The sequence below is a fragment of the Saccoglossus kowalevskii genome, chromosome 2 (genome assembly GCF_978046115.1).
Source record: "Saccoglossus kowalevskii chromosome 2, keSacKowa6.1, whole genome shotgun sequence".
Taxonomy (NCBI): Eukaryota; Metazoa; Hemichordata; class Enteropneusta; family Harrimaniidae; genus Saccoglossus; species Saccoglossus kowalevskii.
The window spans coordinates 7,129,474-7,149,851 of NC_140642.1; the positions used below are offsets into that span (position 1 = coordinate 7,129,474).

Consider the following 20,378-nt stretch of genomic DNA (forward strand, 5'->3'; position numbering starts at 1 on the left):
CTATTATACTATAAAAATCACACAATTTTGGTTAAAATTCGTTGTTTTCCACATAAACAAAAACATGGATTAGATTAGATTCTATACAAATTTTATTTTAATTATTCCATTCACCAACTACACTAGACTTTTTGTTTAATTTTCGGTGTTTTTAAAAATATTATGGTAGTGTAAATGGTGAAAGGCCATTTTTACAACCGCAAAATATTTTATTTTATTTTAAAAGAAGAAATCAACAAGAGATTGTATGCAAGTCTACATCTACACTTGCTTTATTGTAAATCTCTGTATTGTAAGCGAGTAAATTGTAGTTCATGTTTTCGGGAGTGCGAATTACTGTTGTGACAGCTTCACTCAACGATATGGACAATCTATGCGGTGGAACATTGTATTCACGAATTGGTGTTCTTTTAACGAATTGAAACCGGCAAATAAAAATAATCTTTACATTACTTGCATTGACGTTAATTGTCTTAACCTTTTAATTAAACGATCAAGTTCAGCCTTTCTCTCCACAATCAGGCTCATGGACAACGTTCTCATGTGTCACCCACCCCTTCGTAAGAAATGATGTCTGCCTTTCGCTCTGGTACCTTATACTTATACAAGCTAGGGATATCACATATCAACACATATTGCAATGAAATCTGTTTACGGCCAGGTACGAGGTCAAAGTTCATCGTATATGTAGCAATGATTATCATAACGATGTACATATTGATATATGTTTGATTGATATATGTTTGACGCCACACAAAATCAATCTTGAGGCAAGATATGAATGTATTTTACGCTGTTTAAAATCGACCAGAACACTGAAATAATTTCCCACACGAACACTGGACTTTGTTCAACGTTAATATGACGGTGTGTGTACATTAGCTCAACTGACAGTGTCTCATCTGCTACCATATCATGCACTGTGTCTACTTTTCAAATATGTAGTTCAATTTCAAGTACGTTACGCCCGTTGATAGACATATTGGTATAAATAAATAAATAAATCAAATAACAAATGATGAAATATGATGTTGGTTTTATATGCGACGCCCATATCACGTGACAGCAACAGAACTGCCAATACCATAACCATAAACATAATATGTCAACGTTAAATATGACTCCAGCCACAAAATGACATTGCTTAATCATTATGCAATGTTTCCATGTACTACACCACACATTGTTATTTGGCAGCCATTCCACATGTAAGTTATACCAATTGATTAGTTAACTCAGCCTCACACAGTGCTACAAAATAGTTAGTGACACTTCATACATCACTGTTATTTGCGACATACAAACCCAGCATAGCGTTATCTGACGCAATACAACAATATTTGAATCTCTACAAATCCTAAATATACAAATCAAAATATTCTAAAGGATCGTTTGAATGTGTGAAAATGATGTTACGGTAAAATGTTACTTCATACACTGTTTGTTTTTGTGTAATACTTGCCAGAACTTTGTGTTGGAAAATGGCTTCAAGTGGGGTGATTGGTGAGTTTTGTTGCTTGCAATCAAATAAAGCTTGTGTGTGAGTATTGGAGACATATTACAAATTAATTCAAAATTTTCAAACAAGAAGCTTGGTGACTAATATCAAGTTATCTGCTATTTGAGACACATGAAAACGATGTGATTCACATTGTTGAAGTTTATTGTATTTTTCAGTCTAATTTATTCCAGGGAACTTCTATCACACGTTCAATATAAATCTGATTTGTTGAGATATCAGACATTGGCTAACGATAATTAATCACTATAATCACTATACATTAAACTAATCATGACTGTGGATTACCACATAGCTTCTATAGGATGACTATAATATTATGCACATTAGTATGCTCAAATTTCAACCCTAAACTAATTAGGTCTGCATTATATTCCAGTGCACATATGTACCAAGTTTCACTATAATGTTATGAAATATTGATGGAAAAGCGAAAACTGACTGATTATTATGCAAATCAAATAATTTATATGCATGGATGCCACAGACCTTCTATGTATCAAGTTTCATTGAAATGTGATTAGAAGTGTGGATATTAGTGTAAAAGCCGAATATTGGCTAATTATGCACACGGGAGTCAAAAATATCTTTTGCGAAATTGGTATTTTAATGCGCGATGGCGACCCCCCCCCCCCCCCTTCCGTCTCGGGATGATTTTGTATTGTACCGTATACTACCATGCACACAACCAATTTCGGGTAGATAAAATAGTGTTTATGTTAATTAAACAAGCGGACTTTCTTAATTCTATCGACCTTGATAGACCGTTGATAAGTTATTAAGTCGCCATGTAAGTATGTGACCGAAACCTGTAACGTGAACGTTACTAGTAAGTCGCCACATTGCACCGCCTACTGTATCAAACTCAGAGGACCTGGCCCAGAGGAAGCATGACATATATTTATCATATGGACTGATATATAGTTGCATTTAATTGAAAAAAATGACTAGACATTGCACTCAGACTGAAACATAAATAAAATAACTCCGCTGATGTACTATGTGATTTACGTGGATTATAGAGGTTAACTTACAGTCTCTCGACATCAGTGTATTCCTATGCAAGATCACACATGTACTATTTTATTTAATAAATACTTTGATATAACACTACTTTTCAATGTCATGTCATGCTTGGTACGCCACTCATTTGTTCTATCCCCAATTTATCTAATTGTGGATTATTTGGCACAATTATATACGAAAGAAACTATGAGTTATTGTTTGGTGGCGCTGTTGGTGCCTGGCAAATTCAGAAAGAATTCGTGCTCCAGGAAGCATGGCTCAATTTTATTTTTATTTATTTAATGACACGAACCTTTGGAAAGTGCAGCGACAGTAAAAAAAAGTAATTAAGAGTACAAGATAAAAAGTGCATATACGAGTTACAAAATTACATTTACAAAATAAAAGAATCACTGCCATTAACATACGAAAATACATTACAAAACATCTTTAGTTATACTATGGGGTGCTGCGGTTTTAATTTGTGTGCATAATTTGTTTAAAAAGATTATGGTTATGATAAGCCGACAATAGAAGTTGCTGTCTCATAATGAAGCTTATAAATTGTTCAATGCAATATTAATTGCAATGTTTGTATTTACCCATTATCATTATAAATTTGTTTTATTCTGTAAAATTTGTGAAATCATTTATTTGCTTTCCGGCCTCCTCATATAATTTTTCTTTGATGTTGTACAAAGGGCAAGTTGTTATAAAACGGTATTCGTCTTCTACTTCATAGATGGCGCTGTTTACTGGGTCGTCGTTCTACCCCCGTATCGTCGTTCTGACAGTTACCGGTATGTTAAGCATGTGAATGTGATGCCTATCGTATTGGTTCATAGTGTGTGCATTTCATTCCAAGTAAAGCAATGGTTTGAAATACATGGGGAACAAGGTTGCAATTAACAATCGTCCCCCTTTTGCGTTACAAAAAATGTATTGAAGCGTCTAAATAATATACGGCACCACCAATCGGAGATGAAACAACCTAATACATAGGAATGTACACCGAGGCTTTGCAACACCGATCCCGCCAAGCCTGGTGATAGTACCCCCAATTGGCAGACAGGTAAATATATGAATGTAATATCGGCCCAGCTGTGTCGGGAGCGAAACGTAACAGAAAATTGTAATTGACCGTCACAGTTAATTTTTTAACCCATCCAACCCCGTCCTGCTGTCACTTTGAAGGGTGTCATACTGAACTATATTGTCCCTGCGAAAAGTGTAACATTTCTAATTACACCGTAGTAAATGCCAAGAAAACGACAGGCTGTCGTGTGGGGCGCTGTTCCAAACATGTGTTTATTGTGGGTCCGTTATGTAAATATAGGGGAAAATAGGATTAAAGTAAATTCAAAATAGTTGTTTGAATAGTGTTATACCACAGCTTCCTATCCCTCTTTAGGATCTATGAGGCAAATAACTAGTTCATTACTACATAATGTGGATATATACCCTCACCAAGTACTAAGGGTACCAGACCAGTGGGAATGGTGAGCAATCGTTTGTATATACTACTGTGGTACAAGTACAGTACTAATAGGTTATAATACGAAAGACGGGAACAATGCCATTCATGACAGTATTCTGTATAATTAAAAATTAAATCTCTGTGGAAACATCTTGCTACTACTAGCTCACCTTCACAGGACAATACATTAATAGATCGAGCCAATTAAAATTCGCCTAATTAACTTGACGTGAACGAAAGTCACATGTAAGTGAAAATGGATTTTAACTCACGGAGCAGAGCGCCGTTCGTGGTGATAGTGGCAGGGTAGGTCACACAAGTCAATAAAAACAAAAGCAATATATTGTCTTGCCGTTGTGTGACTGTATTCATGTATACGTCATCTATTGGGCGATGTTTCATTTACTTGGGAAAATGATTTTAGAAATGTCTATGGGCACATAAATGTTGATCATCAGACTAAACTAAACTAAATTGTATATACTAAGCACAACTGTATCACGTGATAAATAGAAGGATTGTCTGACAACTGAATATTCTAGTTTAAAACATTAATTAAACGTACCAAACGGCAAGCTATATAAAAGTATATGGATACAATTGATACTGGGTTATCAGAAATGTTTTAATCTTCATTAGCCAAGGGACACTTGGGGGATGTACCAGAAGATGCAATTTAAAATAAAACTGGCGTTAAATACAATGTACGTGGAAAATGATCGTTATCATTGAGGAAGATAGGCATAGAGGGTCACGAGATCCGGTAGTTGTAAACTTGTTTAACTTTCCCAGTTAAGGAAATTCAGAAAAACTGAACGTATAAACAAAGTCAGAACACCTAACTGTAAGGCATTTAGAATCAAAGTAATCCATGACGAACAACAACTGACAAAGTTACAAACTAAAACGGCCCTGGTGCTTTTGAATAAGAACACACACAAACAATGGTTTATTAGGGGCTAGTGGAAATGGAAAACCCGTACACAGGTTGTTATTTCAATGCAATATGTAAGCCATTAGGACGGATAGAGGATTTCTGAAAAAGGGCCAGAAATTAAAACTCTCAGTGCAGATTGTCAAATTCGCTTAAAATCTGTCACCAGATTCAAAGTTACTATATTAAGGAAAAACTCATAGTTGTAATTGGGACTTGTCACTTGTCAAATCATGCCACTATAGCAATGTATATGTGTATATACTATCGGAATGATGTCACTAGTATGGAAAATAACAACGCGTTTCAAGTCATGTACTGGAGGTACTGGACGACGGCGGCAATGGACAATCACCTATCCTATCCCAACATCTCTGCCTGTTATCGTCGATGCAAAAATGGGTGACTTGGTCAAGAATTGGAGGAGTTACCGAACATTCTTGTTTTTAATGAATAGGAAATTATCGAAAATGAAGAAACATATTGTTTTTTTAATTAAAACAATTTTAGACAATTGCACAGTGGTATCTATACTACATCTTGCTGACTGTCAGGGTATGAATAAGATACAGGGCTATGCCAATTAATGAATCATCGGGCGTCTACTTTCATTGAGACGCATGGACCCAAATGTAAAAAATGACAAAGTTATTTTTCAGAAATATATACTTCGTGGGGTAACAGTTTTACGGCGAAGACAGTTACTCAATTATAATTTAGATTCTAGATGCGAGTATCGTGTCAGAGGTGGTCACCTGGGAGGATGCAAATCAATAATTACATATTCAGTTATGACTTTAATACGTGGAGTTATGTCACTTGAGTATGATACATATGTATGAGCGAGTTTTCGTGTTACAGACATGCGCACTATCAGACGTGTGTCCCGCTGCAAAAATACGTTTGCGTGGTCATCACCCTCTACGAGCAAAGACGGATTTTTTTCCAAACAAACTCATACTGTGTTTAGGTGAAATCATTGCTTTTATTATTATTTAGTTTTGTGCAGTATATCTTAGAAACTAAATTTTACAAACACCCAATTGAAAAATAAGATTACGTAAAACCTTCTTGCAAGGGGTCGTGCAATACCCCCTGTAAGTATAGGGCCTAGACTCACTCTGACAATAATATTCTGCTAGCTCTATGTTGATTTTTTCCCCAATTGTGTTTCAATCCCAAACTACACACGCTCCTGTTTCCGTTCTTCTGTACTGCAAGGTTCATTCCTCTGTTACATTGCATTCTCGTTACCCACAGTATTTTACTCTACATTGGTAAAATACAATTCCATCATGATGGCTTAATTTTATATCTATTTGCATAGTACACTATACTATAATAGTTCATTGTTCATGTACTGGCATACTTAACACAAATATTTGCATTAAACGTGAAAAACAAAGGGATAGTACAAGTAACTATAAATCTGCAATAATAATTGCATCTCACATCTCAAATGTCAGATATGAACATTTACTGACATTTCTAATTGTTTGGGAATTTAAGTAATTGTGTAAACTTAACAACATTCGGAAAAGTGTACAAATTGGATGGGATAAACTTGTTTAGTACTATGTGAAGTAGACACCTCAAAAGAAAACGGAGTTCGTTCTGGACACTATCACATTTGGGAGCTATGATTTACATGAAAACAACGTCTTGAAAGCAAAGGATCAATCAGCGCTCGTTTTATAAGGGGGCTCTGACCTCCATACGTAATAGATTGGTCCCCTGGGATGGACACATACTGATCGGTACTTTTGCTAGCTACTGAATGCTACATATTTTACCACAGCTTTCTTTTGTTTTATGCGGCGGTACATTGTTACGTATGGGACCTCTCAAAAGGCAAATATATTAAAAGCTGCCCAAGAAATCGGTATAACTTATATTTAGAAAGATGACAACCGATTGACTAGACATTATTACAATTATAATAGAATAAACAGAACGCTTAAGAATTTCTCAAACAAAAATTCTCGTCTAAAATTAAACATCGATTAGATACTGGTGACTGACAACCGAAGAATTTTAATCGACACTCCGTCTGTACATTGCAGTGATTTGAAAACGTGTCAGTATTACGTGCGCCAGACACAGTGTAAATATTGGTGAAAAAATACGACCTGTATAGAAGTAGGTCACTATCTAACGATCAACTGAAACTTATTACTGAAACAATAAACATTAAAAAGGGTTAATTAATGTATACAGCAGTAAGCGAATAATTTAGTCTCCGTCTCATATGGAAACTTAGGCTGTGAATCACCGTGTACGTCTGGTATTTCTTGCATGTACTTCCACAGTTTGACGGTTACAGCTGTTATTTAATTGACTTTTGTAATCAAGTACATACCATCAAATATATATCCAAGGTAATATCTGATTCAGTGATCGGTGAAACTGTAAAACTTATTTATTAGAATAATTCGGAATTTCTGTTCAGACAGACGATCAAAACATGATTACTCTCATGATGTTACTCTGCTCTGAGCTACAATTTGCCAAATCACCGGCGATTGTCACTACTGGCATTGTCAATCATTATATTGCATATATTATGACGTCATTATCTGTACGATACTACAGTATGAATCATCTATGGGATTTATTTCAATTTTAACAACAATTTTAAACATATCGTTTAAACAATCCTGTTCCCCCCAAAGACTGCATGATAATATTACAAACTCGTATTATTTTCAAATGTTATACCAAAACAAGCAGCCTATCGGCTGAGATAGCTCCGCTGTTAGAAATGCACATTTCAATTAAAGAACTGAAGACATCATCAGAAAATGAACAATATGCATAGTATCAAAGCAATCGGACTTACAGTTTTTAACAAGAAGTCGAAAATATCACTTTTTACCAAAAATTAAAAAAATATTCACGAAAATTAGAGAATTGAAGACATCATCACAAAATGAACAAATCTGAGAGAGGTCCACATGTAGTACCTATATATGTAGTATCAAAGCAATTGGACCTGCGGTTTTTAACAAGAAGTCGAAAATATCACTTTTTACCAAAAATGATAAAAATATTCACCAAAATTAGAGAATTAAAGATATCATTACAAAATGAACAAATCTGAGAGAGGTCCACATGTAGTACCTATATATGTAATATCAAAGCAATTGCACTTGCGGTTTTTAACAAGAAGTCGAAAATATCACTTTTTACCAAAAATGACAAAAATATTCACCAAAATTAGAGAATTGAAGATATCAACATGAAATGAACAAACCTAAGAGAGGTCTACCCAAGGTACATATACACCAAGTATCAAAGCATTCAGGCTTGTAGTTTTCAAGGAGAAGTCGAAAAAGTAAAACATTGACACGGACGACGGACGACGGACGACGACGACGACGGACGACGACGGACAATCACTCATATGATAAGCTCCGCTCGACAAAGTCGACAGCGGAGCTAATAATCATGCCCTACATTATTGAGAATAATTTGACCTCAAATTAGTCTGGTTTTGAAATATTACCGACTCAGCTTCACTTGCGCAACTATTCCAATCAATTGTTGTCATATTGGTGTCTACTTTTATGTTTGAAATCTCATTATACCTCTTCTCACTCATTTCAACATTTGCCAACCTTGAAGATATAGTTGGATTACAAAGTAAATTAGATCTCTAATCATGGTGTAATACCTATAAATTATCGTCGTAATCTATTACGAGAGGTATTTTTTGAAACAGTTGATAGTAAAAGTAAATTAGCGACGCGTTAATCTAGGATATCCTGTTCATTATTATGCTACAGATATAATAAAACAAAGCACAGAATCTTAAAAGATTATACACCGCGGCCATTTTTGCATATACAGATCTATGCCAATAATGCATAATATCGAGTTGAATGGATGACATTCCTCTGTCACAACAATTTATAACCTCCACTAAGTGAGATACAATTACGCCCCCATTCACATACGATACAGTGTTACAAACATGTATTTGGAGAACCTCCTAGGAATTAAAGTATCATTATTATTTAACGGGGGTACACTGTTTTGTACTTTACATCGTCGCTGTGTTATTAACATGACAAAAGATGCCATGATTTCAGTAATTAACTCATATTTTAAACAAGATAGGTATCGGAAATATAACTAGCCGAGCTTGATGTCGATTTAGGATTCTGCTTACAAATAATTTAGCCAATCATAGTACGTTAATTTTAGCCAATAAAACAACCTCATTAATAGTTATTTACCTATCAGCTCGTCTCCCTATTACCCAATCATCTACAAGGCCAACCGCCAAAATACAAGGAATGTAAACTTGTGTATATAAGTGGGTGCTTTGACACATCACGGCAGGAGTTTCAATAAAGTCATATGTTATAGTGTACACCAGTTCGTCTCTTGTTATCCACCCCTGAACCTTATCTTAACAATTGCACACACGTAGGCTAAAAGCTCATACTGAGCCTTGGCTATCTTGTTTTGTGTTTATTTCTTGTATGTATCTATGCGTTTCGTTAACATAGAAATCTATATGAAACTTCGGAAAGTTTTGTCCGGAAACAAAAAAGTTCCACGGAATATTATAAGAACCAAATCAAAATAGTTTTCGAATTTACATTGCATCCCTAAAGTTTATCGGGAGAATCTAAAGGTCTAAAATACCATAGTGTCAAAAGGGGGGATAATGTCCAATATAATAAAAATGTAATTCTAGCTCAAACTAATTTGTGCTTACGTAGGCATACAATTGCACCAAGTGTTATCTGGGACGTATAATCGGTAAACTACATTTTCTTTAAAGACGGGGTTCTTTCTAAATCTAAAAAGGTTCAGTTCAAATTCAGCTACATTTTGATAACGCATGAGTCTATATTACAACATCTAAAAATAAATTGTACTACTGGTAATTTGTGTGCATCGAAAATTAAAATAGATAAATGCGGGAATTTTTATATAATGTCATATTTGAATGGAATTAATTACCTACACATTTAAAAACTGTGTTTGACAAAACTCATTTTCAAAACTGTAAACAATTCCATGCTGAACAAGATACAATTAAATAAACTGGAACTTTAAAATACACTTAAACTGTAAAATTATCTCCAGAATACAATCTCCAGAATACGATGTTTCGGTGTCACATCAACCATCGCGATTAAATATTGTCACAGTTTCAATGTATTCGGAATATCAACTTATTGTTTGTACTGAGTGTGTTGAGCTTTATTGTCACTTGACTTGTCCAAACGCAACGAATTTTATTATGTATATTCTCATCTAGTAAACTTCACATGTTTTTTGAAGAATACTAACATGCTATATTTCATAAATACCAAATTATTTTATTCAGATTTCCGGTATTGAAAGCCAGTCCTGTGCGACCAGTGAAAGACCTTTAGCAAATGATGATACTATGTATCTAGTTAGCTATATTTTCCCAAAGGGGATAGTTAGCGATATATGACGTAATCATACCGATCAATGTGCGTAATATACTGGGATCAAATGTGTGTTGTTATACCTATGACGTAGTTAGACCAGACACATGTTACACCATCGTAATTACTGTTTACTGCTTCCATTTATGAGACGTGGGAGTTCATTTGGATCAATCTGTAGTGAACTTTATTTCACCTTCTGATTCCGATGTACAGATATTATCGAAATAAAAAAACCTGCAATGAGATGAAAATTGCGAGTCGGAATAGTTTAGATCATAAAAATGATGAGCGTGTGCTTGAATGTGAAGAGATGACTTCAACACATTATTATTTAAGCCGTTCTCAATTGGCGTTTTTAAGTGAGACAGGAAATCCGTAAAAACGCGAGACAATGTGTCTCAAGATTGCAGTATTTTAGGAATGCAGTGTCATATGAATATATAACGATAGCGTGATTCACGGCCCGGCGTGTACAATTGGAAGTCATGTTTTGAAATGTTATCTCATCGTTCTGCTTAACGCATTGTATGCTTTTGCGCACATTGCAATAATGTGGTTTTGCCCTGGAGCTTAAAGCGATGAGACAGGTGTACTTTAAATTTAATATAATTATGTGAATAGTGTTACAACTACTAACTTAGATTAAGTAAAAAAAAAGTGTATAATTAAATTGGAAGTGACTGCATAGATAGGATTGATAAATGAATGAGTAGTTTATTTGGCATTTTTTTGGCAAACACTGAGTCAGCAGAGAGACGAATCGAACTATTTGGGTGATGCAGACGTCGTTCTTTTAGAAGATGTTACTCCAGTCAATGGCCGTGAGTATTTTTAGACATCACAAATCAGAAGACGAGTAGCTTTGACATTAATGACTTCCTTGTAGACCCACACACACATCTACATTACTGTGATATCGGTCACATTGTTAAAGGAATTTATGATGTATTTGAAAGTCTAAAAATAACGGTATGTAAGGTATGTACAATCATTCATGTGTTTCTTCATAACTACGCACTAAATCGTAAAGTAAACAGTAGACTACCTTTACAAAGACCACTGTGACAATTCAATTAAAGCCAATCCCGTCACGTGTTGACCATATTCAATCTGTGATCCTTAAAGTAGATCGCACTAAATAACTAACAGATAATGACAATTGTTATATTTTTCAACATTATGTTGCATCGATCACGTGACACACTGTAATTAAAAAGCCGGTGTTTGTTTCCATGAGGACAAAATATTGTGATTTGCTCAAACTGATATGCTCTATATGGTGGTCATTTTAAAAATTGGCATATTCTATATTAATAAGGCACCTATTATTTCCTACTTGAACCCTAAAAATACAATAACAAAGAATAACTTGAACAATTTCAAGAAAACATTGGATGGATAAAACCGCACATCGTTATAATGTCTTATTTTCCTAGATTACAATATATTGTGTATTTCAATTCACACACTAGCGAGCGAACTAAGTTTGGAAACTTATACTGCACGTGAAGCGTCAGTCTGAGAGTAGTTTTAGAGTTGCTGGTAAATAATGTCGATCTGTTATGAGGTTATTTCAACAATCGTATTAAATAAGTACATCCTTTATTTTACAAGACCTGCATGTAATCATTTAAAAAAAGAAAAGTTCGTATTACAAATATAACAAATATAATGAATATCTGGACATCGGTCTAAAGAATGAATGAATCATTGTTGTAACTTATATTTAGAAAGATTAAAAAATGAACAATACCATATGAAAAAAACACGGTACGTATTAAAGGTACTTACTCAACTAAGGCTCTGCCATCATAAATATTAATACTGCCATCCAACGACATTATAGGATATACTATATTTAACATACTCATTTTCACCTTTATAACAAGACTGGTGTTTTCGATAAAATGATTCACGGTGGTACTGCTACTCGTGGTGTGTCGCTGCCTATATAAACTATCCCAGACCCACGATCGGATGTTGATAACGAATTCTTGTACTATCTAAACAATCTAGGCAGTGTCTCTGTGTGACTTTTAAGCGCGTACTGCGTGTCAGCATTGGTAACGCGAGAGTTGTACGGAGATATTGTGATAATGTTTTATTCGCGCGAAGAGTCTGCGCATGCGTCCAGTCATTCAGTAAACTCACGACCCAAGCATCCAATCAAAGCATAGTATAACAACATACCCATTGATTACGATGTAAAGTAAATATGAATGCTTACTTATAAGGGCATTTACCCACAGAGTGCTGGCCCCGCAATGTAGAGGTCATACCACCTGGAGACCTCGCTATTACATACGACGACGTATACGAAACATAAATAAAATACCATCGGAGGATAGGATATAGCTTAAGGGTGAATGGACCCGTGAATAAAATCGTTAAAAAATATTTATAATAACCGTTTCTGGCCGCCATAAAAGTTTAGAAACTCTCCTAGCATAAGGGTGAATATATTGGTGTGTGTTTCAGACAAAGCCCTTCAAATTTTAATTTGTGGTTCTTATCATTGGTTAAGACACATTCAAATATAGTTACCATCATTGTATCTTTTACTATGTTAGTATAATACATATATACAGAAGACCATTGGGACACCAGCGTTATTTTATAATGGATTAAAGAGCATTTGTGGACACCAGCTACATACCAGATATCACCTCATGTAGGAGCGCGTGGAATCTGAGACCGTGCTCAGGCACATTAGGATAGACTGTTTGTTGGCATCAAACTGAGCTTTATATATAACTTAATAATCATGTTTCCAGATAACATATCATAACATACAAGTCACTTCTTTAATCAGAATGTACACGGCTCAAGTCGAAATGTCTCTTTCCAGTGCCCAGTCAGAGAACTTTCCAAATCCTTTCTAGATTGAAATCACAGACCCCACGCGCGGATAGATGTTACAACGACCGAGATGGCTGGCCCAGATATGCCAAGCTTTTCGAGTACGAACACGTTTGTATATATGACCAATATAGCACATGTGTTGTTTATGTTACGTCCTGCTTCGTGCAATACAGTCACATCCCCCGAGACACAAAGTGTAACTGTAAGCAGATGATGTCTCAATAATTTTGAATACCGATCTTCTCATATTTCTGCTACTCAGTAATCACTGTGTTTTACTCTTCGTCGTCACAGGAAGGGGGTAATCCATTCACTCACATATGTACATATATATATATATGTATATGTAACACATAATGGGGTGATATTTATTTGTATAACAGTGCATGGTTTACTGGTAATCTGGTTGCATATGTATAATTCTGTCTCATATGTTATGTATAATATGTGCCGTCATCCTCTTCGAAATACTCAACTAACTTTTAGTTGACTATCACCATGTTCAAAAATTATGGAATGCATTGCAGGCGGGCGTAGTATTATTCAACGAATACAGTGTAATAAAGTAAATATAGTTTTAGGTATTTTAAATGATGACAATCTAATTTTCATTTTACTGTTCAAAAAGTAAATTTATAGCTGTAGAAGAAATGCTACAATCCCTTTTGCAATTGCGTTTAAATCACTAGTCCGTGAAAATAGAAAAATAGAGTTGGAAATAGCCCTATATAAAGGAAAGGAACAATATCACTATCGTAAATGGGAGCTCTTAAATAATTGGTTGGCTCAAAAGTCAATTAATCTTGTTTTTGTTTTTGTCTCACCACCGTATACCAGACAGGGTTTGTCAAGTACATATTTTTTTCAGAGGGGATTTTGTCATCTGCTCTGTATCTTTTTCTTCATTGCGAAATAATTTTTTTTATTAACACACAAAAAAAGTGTTTGAAATAGTTACCAATGTTATTAGTATGCAAATTGCATATTTTGCATGTTTTATTTTACCAGTTCGTAGATTGTAGTCACTATATGATCTCATCAAATTATTAATTTTAATATTTGTTCGAGCATGTACACATTTATATGTTTCCATTCATCGTTAATTAATCAATTCCTCCGTCTTTGTACCCATTTCAAATCAATACACGTTCTATCTATAATTTTTGCGGAGAATTCGAATTTTATAGATACTACCATCTCGGCAACAAAGTTCGAAAAACCGAACATGCTAAAGATGCTAATGCTAATGCTATGTTTGGATTTGAAGAATTTGCATTTATTTTTTTAGATTTTTATTTTATGTCACAAAACAATGTACAAAAATGAAAACATACAGTATCACAGCTACGTGTTCATAAAACCGATGGTTAAGATATATAGTTTATAACCCCAATAAACTTATTACTTGTATACGGGTTCAAATCGATTATGGTACAAAGCACCCGCACAGACAACTCTTGTGATAGCTTGCAATGTATCACCACATGCCGCTACGTGTAAAGCAAACAACAACGTTACTGCGTATGGGCATTCCAACGGCTTTACTAATTGGATCACAGATTTCACCAACTGGTTTTCTATGACAATTTCGTAGATATTCGTCACGCCCATCAAGAATGTTGTGGGCGGTTTAAGATTCCATGTACACTGCTATCATATATCATACTCCGACTAATTAGTCGCTATACTATATCACGTATCTGGTATTACAAGGTCGTATCTTGTGGTCGTATCAGGATAGACAATGTGATATCGAGTATATGTGATGGGTTTGTAATCAGTGTGAAAGCTAATTTTAGGAAATATACACGTCTTTTTATTGTCACGTGAGGAAATTAAATTTTACTATACATTTATACTTTATTGTCTACATTAATGTAGACCATCTCGACGACTCTCAAGCTGTCTTGATTGTCTTTTCTTATTTTAATTGTGCGATATGATATCATGAAATTCTAGGTTTCAGTCAAACTCACTGTGAAATAAGTGAACTGACCGGATCTCTACATTTCTGTGGCTCATATTACCAGGGGCGTTGTTCGTATAAAATGAGAATTTGTTGAAAAATAATTGCACATAAAAGTTGATACAGCGTGTACTTAGTTAAATTTATAAGAATTATTCTTCTTTTTTTCAAGTTTGTAATTTGTATGAATGAGAAACTGAAGAACAAAATCCCGACTTGCACACTGCATTTTTACGGGATATGCTAGCGCCACCAACGGTAAACTGACAGCGACATCATTAATTGTTCTTTCTTGCATGGTATGTCATGCGTATAATGATCAATGTCACCATAGATATATCTACACACCAATGCCGCTATTGAATGATTTCCATACATATGAAATATATACAGTGTTAAACTAAAGAGTAAGATGTAATGTAATGTAATGTAATGTAATGTAATGTAATGTAATTTTACGTAATAACGTAATATAATTTAATGTGAAAAGCTTAAAGATAAAAAATGCAGTAGGTAACCATGCATACGAAATATATACACAGTTGCACTACAAGTGTGTCGTGGATGCTTACCCACTTCTGTGTTTCCTCATTGATTCTATTTGTTGTTGTTTATTCAGATTTATTCATTCTTGCTCGAAATTTAGTTGTATTATTAGATCATGTTTTGCTTTATCTATTCGTCTTTATTTTGTTCAATTACAAGCAGTATTAGCTGAGATATAGCCAGTAGAAGCTATTACATGTCAAGATTTCACACTTCAATACATGTATCTCTATTATAAATTAACACAGAGTCGAGTTACATAAGCCATTTAATAATAATCAATAGACAGCACGAACGCAATAGGAATCAGTTGTAAGGTCGATTTTAAGCCGATGTATCAATATTGAAAACCTATCACTGTGTCTCCTTCCTATTTTAATCCATAGGTGTGAATCCTACTGAACCCTATAAAAGGGGCATTCTATCGTGTATTCATCAGTTACCTTCTTGTTACATTGTAGTTTCTTTGTTGTAACATCGCCATAATAAACAGTGTATTGTTTAAATGTACATTACGCTTCCTTTATTGTACGATCCAATGCATGCAGTTTGAACCTGATCGAATGTGAGCGAATATCACCCACAAAGTGTAAGATGTAATATAATGTGATGTAATGAAATGCGAAAACTTAAAAGATATAAAATGTAGTAGGTGACCATACATATGAAATATATACACTGTTGCACTGAAAGAGTAAGACGTAATGTAATGTAATGTGATGTGATGTGATGTAATGTAATGTAATGTAATGTAATGTAATGTAATGTGATGTGATGTAATGTAATGTAATGTAATGTAATGTGATGTAATGTAATGTAATGTAATGTAATGTAATGTAATGTAATGTAATGTGATGTGATGTGATGTGATGTGATGTGATGTGATGTAATATTATGTAATGCGAAAACTTTAAAGATATAAAATGTAGTAGATAACCATGCATATGAAATATACATTGTTGCACTGAAAGAGTAAGACGTAATGTAATGTAATGTGATGTGACGTGATGTAATGTAATGTAATGTAATGTAATGTAATGTGACGTGATGTAATGTAATGTAATGTGATGTAATGTAATGTGATGTGATGTAATGTAATGTAATGTGATGTGATGTGATGTGATGTGATGTGATGTGATGTGATGTGATGTAATATTATGTAATGCGAAAACTTTAAAGATATAAAATGTAGTAGATAACCATGCATATGAAATATACATTGTTGCACTGAAAGAGTAAGACGTAATGTAATGTAATGTGATGTGACGTGATGTAATGTAATGTAATGTAATGTAATGTGATGTGATGTGATGTAATGTAATGTGATGTGATGTAATATTATGTAATGCGAAAACTTTAAAGGTATAAGATGTAGTAGATAACCATGCATATGAAATATACATTGTTGCACTGAAAGAGTAAGACGTAATGTAATGTAATGTGATGTGACGTAATGTAATGTAATGTAATGTGATGTGATGTGATGTAATGTAATGTGATGTGATGTAATATTATGTAATGCGAAAACTTTAAAGGTATAAGATGTAGTAGATAACCATGCATATGAAATATACATTGTTGCACTGAAAGAGTAAGACGTAATGTAATGTAATGTGATGTGACGTGATGTAATGTAATGTAATGTAATGTAATGTGATGTGACGTGATGTAATGTAATGTAATGTAATGTAATGTGATGTGATGTGATGTAATGTAATGTGATGTGATGTAATATTATGTAATGCGAAAACTTTAAAGGTATAAAATGTAGTAGATAACCATGCATATGAAATATACATTGTTGCAGTAAAGAGTAAAAATTCCAAGTATAACAAACAAATTAGCAACATATAAACAAGTCTACGTTTATTGAATTATAAAGGTCATGTTATGACCTGCATTATGTGACCCATGACCTAGGTCATAAACCCCTTTTGTTATGTCGCCAGTATGCAGCAGCTGTTATCAAATATAGAATACGTTTTCAGGTTGGAAAATTCTTTACGACACACTATAGAGGGCGCCATACTGAGACGTCATGCAAATACAGCGACAACTAACTTGCAATGGTATAGAAATCAGCACCAACACTGTAAAAGTATGCTATATTATTTTGAGCGGAACGGGAATTGCTGTTCATGTCAGGCAATGGGCCAGCGTTAACTGTTATAGCTATCACTGGCAGCATCGCCAATCAGTTTGTATAACCAACACAGGTGCAGTATTTGTTTGTACAAGATAGTTTGCCAAACAGTGCGAATCTGCCATAAAAACATGACCATCATGTACACTTGACGGCTGTACGAGGCACTAGTCAGAGCCGTCGCAACGTATAAACTAATATAGACGTACGTATGTAATATAGAAGTTATCGTAATTAAAATATCATTGAATTCAATTACGACTTATAGATCAATAATTTATACGTAAGTAAAACTCTTACGATTGATATGATAATGTCTTAGAAATACGACAAGTGGTATTTCTCAAGTAATTTTATGTGTTTGAAACAGGATCATTGTAAACATACACTGAACATCCCGACATCGTTCATGGCACTGACACCAAGCACTGACATATTGAGGCCATGTGTGAGATTGTGGTTCACGGCAAGTGTACGTACATTTTATTGCTCGTAGGATTGTTAGATGCGTTTGCTTTAATTGGATACGCATGCTTGTTTTCTCGATGAGGTGTCGTCTAATAGTTTACTATGTTATGCCTGCAGGGCACGACAGTGTATGTTGTGTACTGTATATTCACACACTGTGGCTTTGATTACGTGGTACCCACGATGTGTTTTATAATACATGGCATTTACATAGGGTGACCTTTAGCAGAGAAGAATCGGGCACTTAAAATTATTGAAATATCTCTGGTTAACCCATTCTCACAGTGGCGGGAACGGTGCAAGTCCTAGCAGTGCTGCTGTGTTTATTAATAAAATATCCTGTTTCAGTGACCCCAGTCAAGCTATAGTTTACAAAACGTGAAAATGGGACATATGGGAGTAGTCTGTTTATGGTACAGTGATGCCCAACAACCATGGCCATGAGCTAGTCTTTCAACTACTTTCATATACCGTATCTGTCACATCAAATGCTTCCAACGAGACAGCTGGTTTCTTAAAAGACACACAGAAGTACTAACAAAATTCTGAAATTCCTGAAATCCTATTTTATGTTTAAGAGCTAGAGTAATTCAAATAATGCGTGTATTGTAGTTGTTTTTATAACGGATCGTAGGGGTGTCATGGAACCTGCTAGTGAATGTAACATAGTTTCGTACTTACTCTCCAACCCATCGTCCTCCCTCGGCAACGTGCTTGACCACTCCTGTGTTGTCATCATTAGGTTCCAAAAATTCTGACCACTTTGATCTATCTGGTTTTTCGAACTGTTTTTCAGTAGAATTCGAACCATCAGGACTGTTGCTTTCGTCGTCGTGTTTGGTGATTGTGGGACTCAGTGGTGATATATCAAGATCGTCCCGACTGAAATTGAGAGTTTTTGGCGTGGATACACGTGGACTTGGCGGACGTTGGGCGAAGCTGGAAAAACGAGTACTGGTCGATATTGGACTGAACGGGGTGGTTGGTATTTCAGCATCCGTACACGAGGAACTACTTCTGCTACGGCTCGGAGTACTGTATTTCGGGGAGTATTCGGCATGCGTCCGGGAACTATATGACGGTGTGTAACTCGGACTTGTTAGTGAACTTCTTCCTGATGAATATGAGAAGGAATCGTACGATGACGGTGAACGGTTCCAGCTGGTGGTCGGCGAACGAGTACTTCGATATCCATTGTAATCTAGCCCAGTACTCCGATAGCGTGCCGTGTCAGCACTACGATTACCGTGGTGGCTGCCGTGGTGGCATCGTGTATGGTATCCTGTACTTGGAGGGGTGATATAGTTAGATATTCTTGAATTATAAGACGAGTACATCGTGAGATCGGTACATGTATCCACGCGTCGTGTATAGTTGACTTATTCTTAGCCACGATAAATAGAAATCAAACAACACAATCACGGCTGTAATATATCTGGCTAGGGGGACATGCAAAGTATGTACATTCAATAGACTAGTTTCTTCATTCCTACGCCCCGCTGAACACACAGGCTATTGTGTCGCTTGACCTCAGAGGCCATTATTAAAATAAAGACGATACATTACTGAGTCTGCAATTCGTTGACATTGAGTCTTTATTTATCTTAGGACACGGTATAAAACCCGTCGTTCTATAAGAATTAAGTATTGTCTATAATTCACATAAATCTCCGTACGAATGATTGGAACGTATAACGGTGAATAATTAAAGGCAATTAAACTGAAAGAAATATCTTAAGTCAAAGACATTGTACCCTTTCACATTTAATAAAACGCGAACCATTTGTGAAATTTGTAATTATTTTAATTATGATTGAACTGTTACTTGGTAATATATCTAAAAAATGTAATACAACACGACAACGTCAATAATGGTCACTGTGCGTATTTATATAAAAACTGGCGTTGCAATGCATTTTAAATGAACTGATAATTTCCTACTGTATTTATAACGGATAGATCTTGAAATGTCATAACTCATCATAAAATGAAATAAGGAAGAATGTCGCCTTATATAAAATAA

General features: G+C 34.9%; 1 protein-coding gene and 1 long non-coding RNA gene across 2 annotated transcripts in view; both read right to left on the reverse strand.

Moving 5' to 3' along the window:
- LOC100373111 (uncharacterized) overlaps positions 1-19,772 on the reverse strand; it is a 32,877-nt gene extending 13,105 nt beyond the window's left edge. The window contains exon 1 of the mRNA XM_085508580.1: positions 19,037-19,772. Within this exon, the coding sequence (XP_085364706.1) occupies positions 19,037-19,692 (656 nt within the window). The 5' untranslated portion in view covers positions 19,693-19,772. The remainder of the gene's footprint in view (positions 1-19,036) is intronic.
- Positions 10,532-12,484, reverse strand: LOC102810186 (uncharacterized). The gene is made up of 2 exons (XR_013422607.1): positions 12,162-12,484; positions 10,532-10,604 (listed from the first exon to the last, which is right to left on the reverse strand). It is a non-coding gene; the product is annotated as an uncharacterized LOC102810186 (long non-coding RNA).
- Positions 19,773-20,378: the final 606 nt, after the last annotated feature.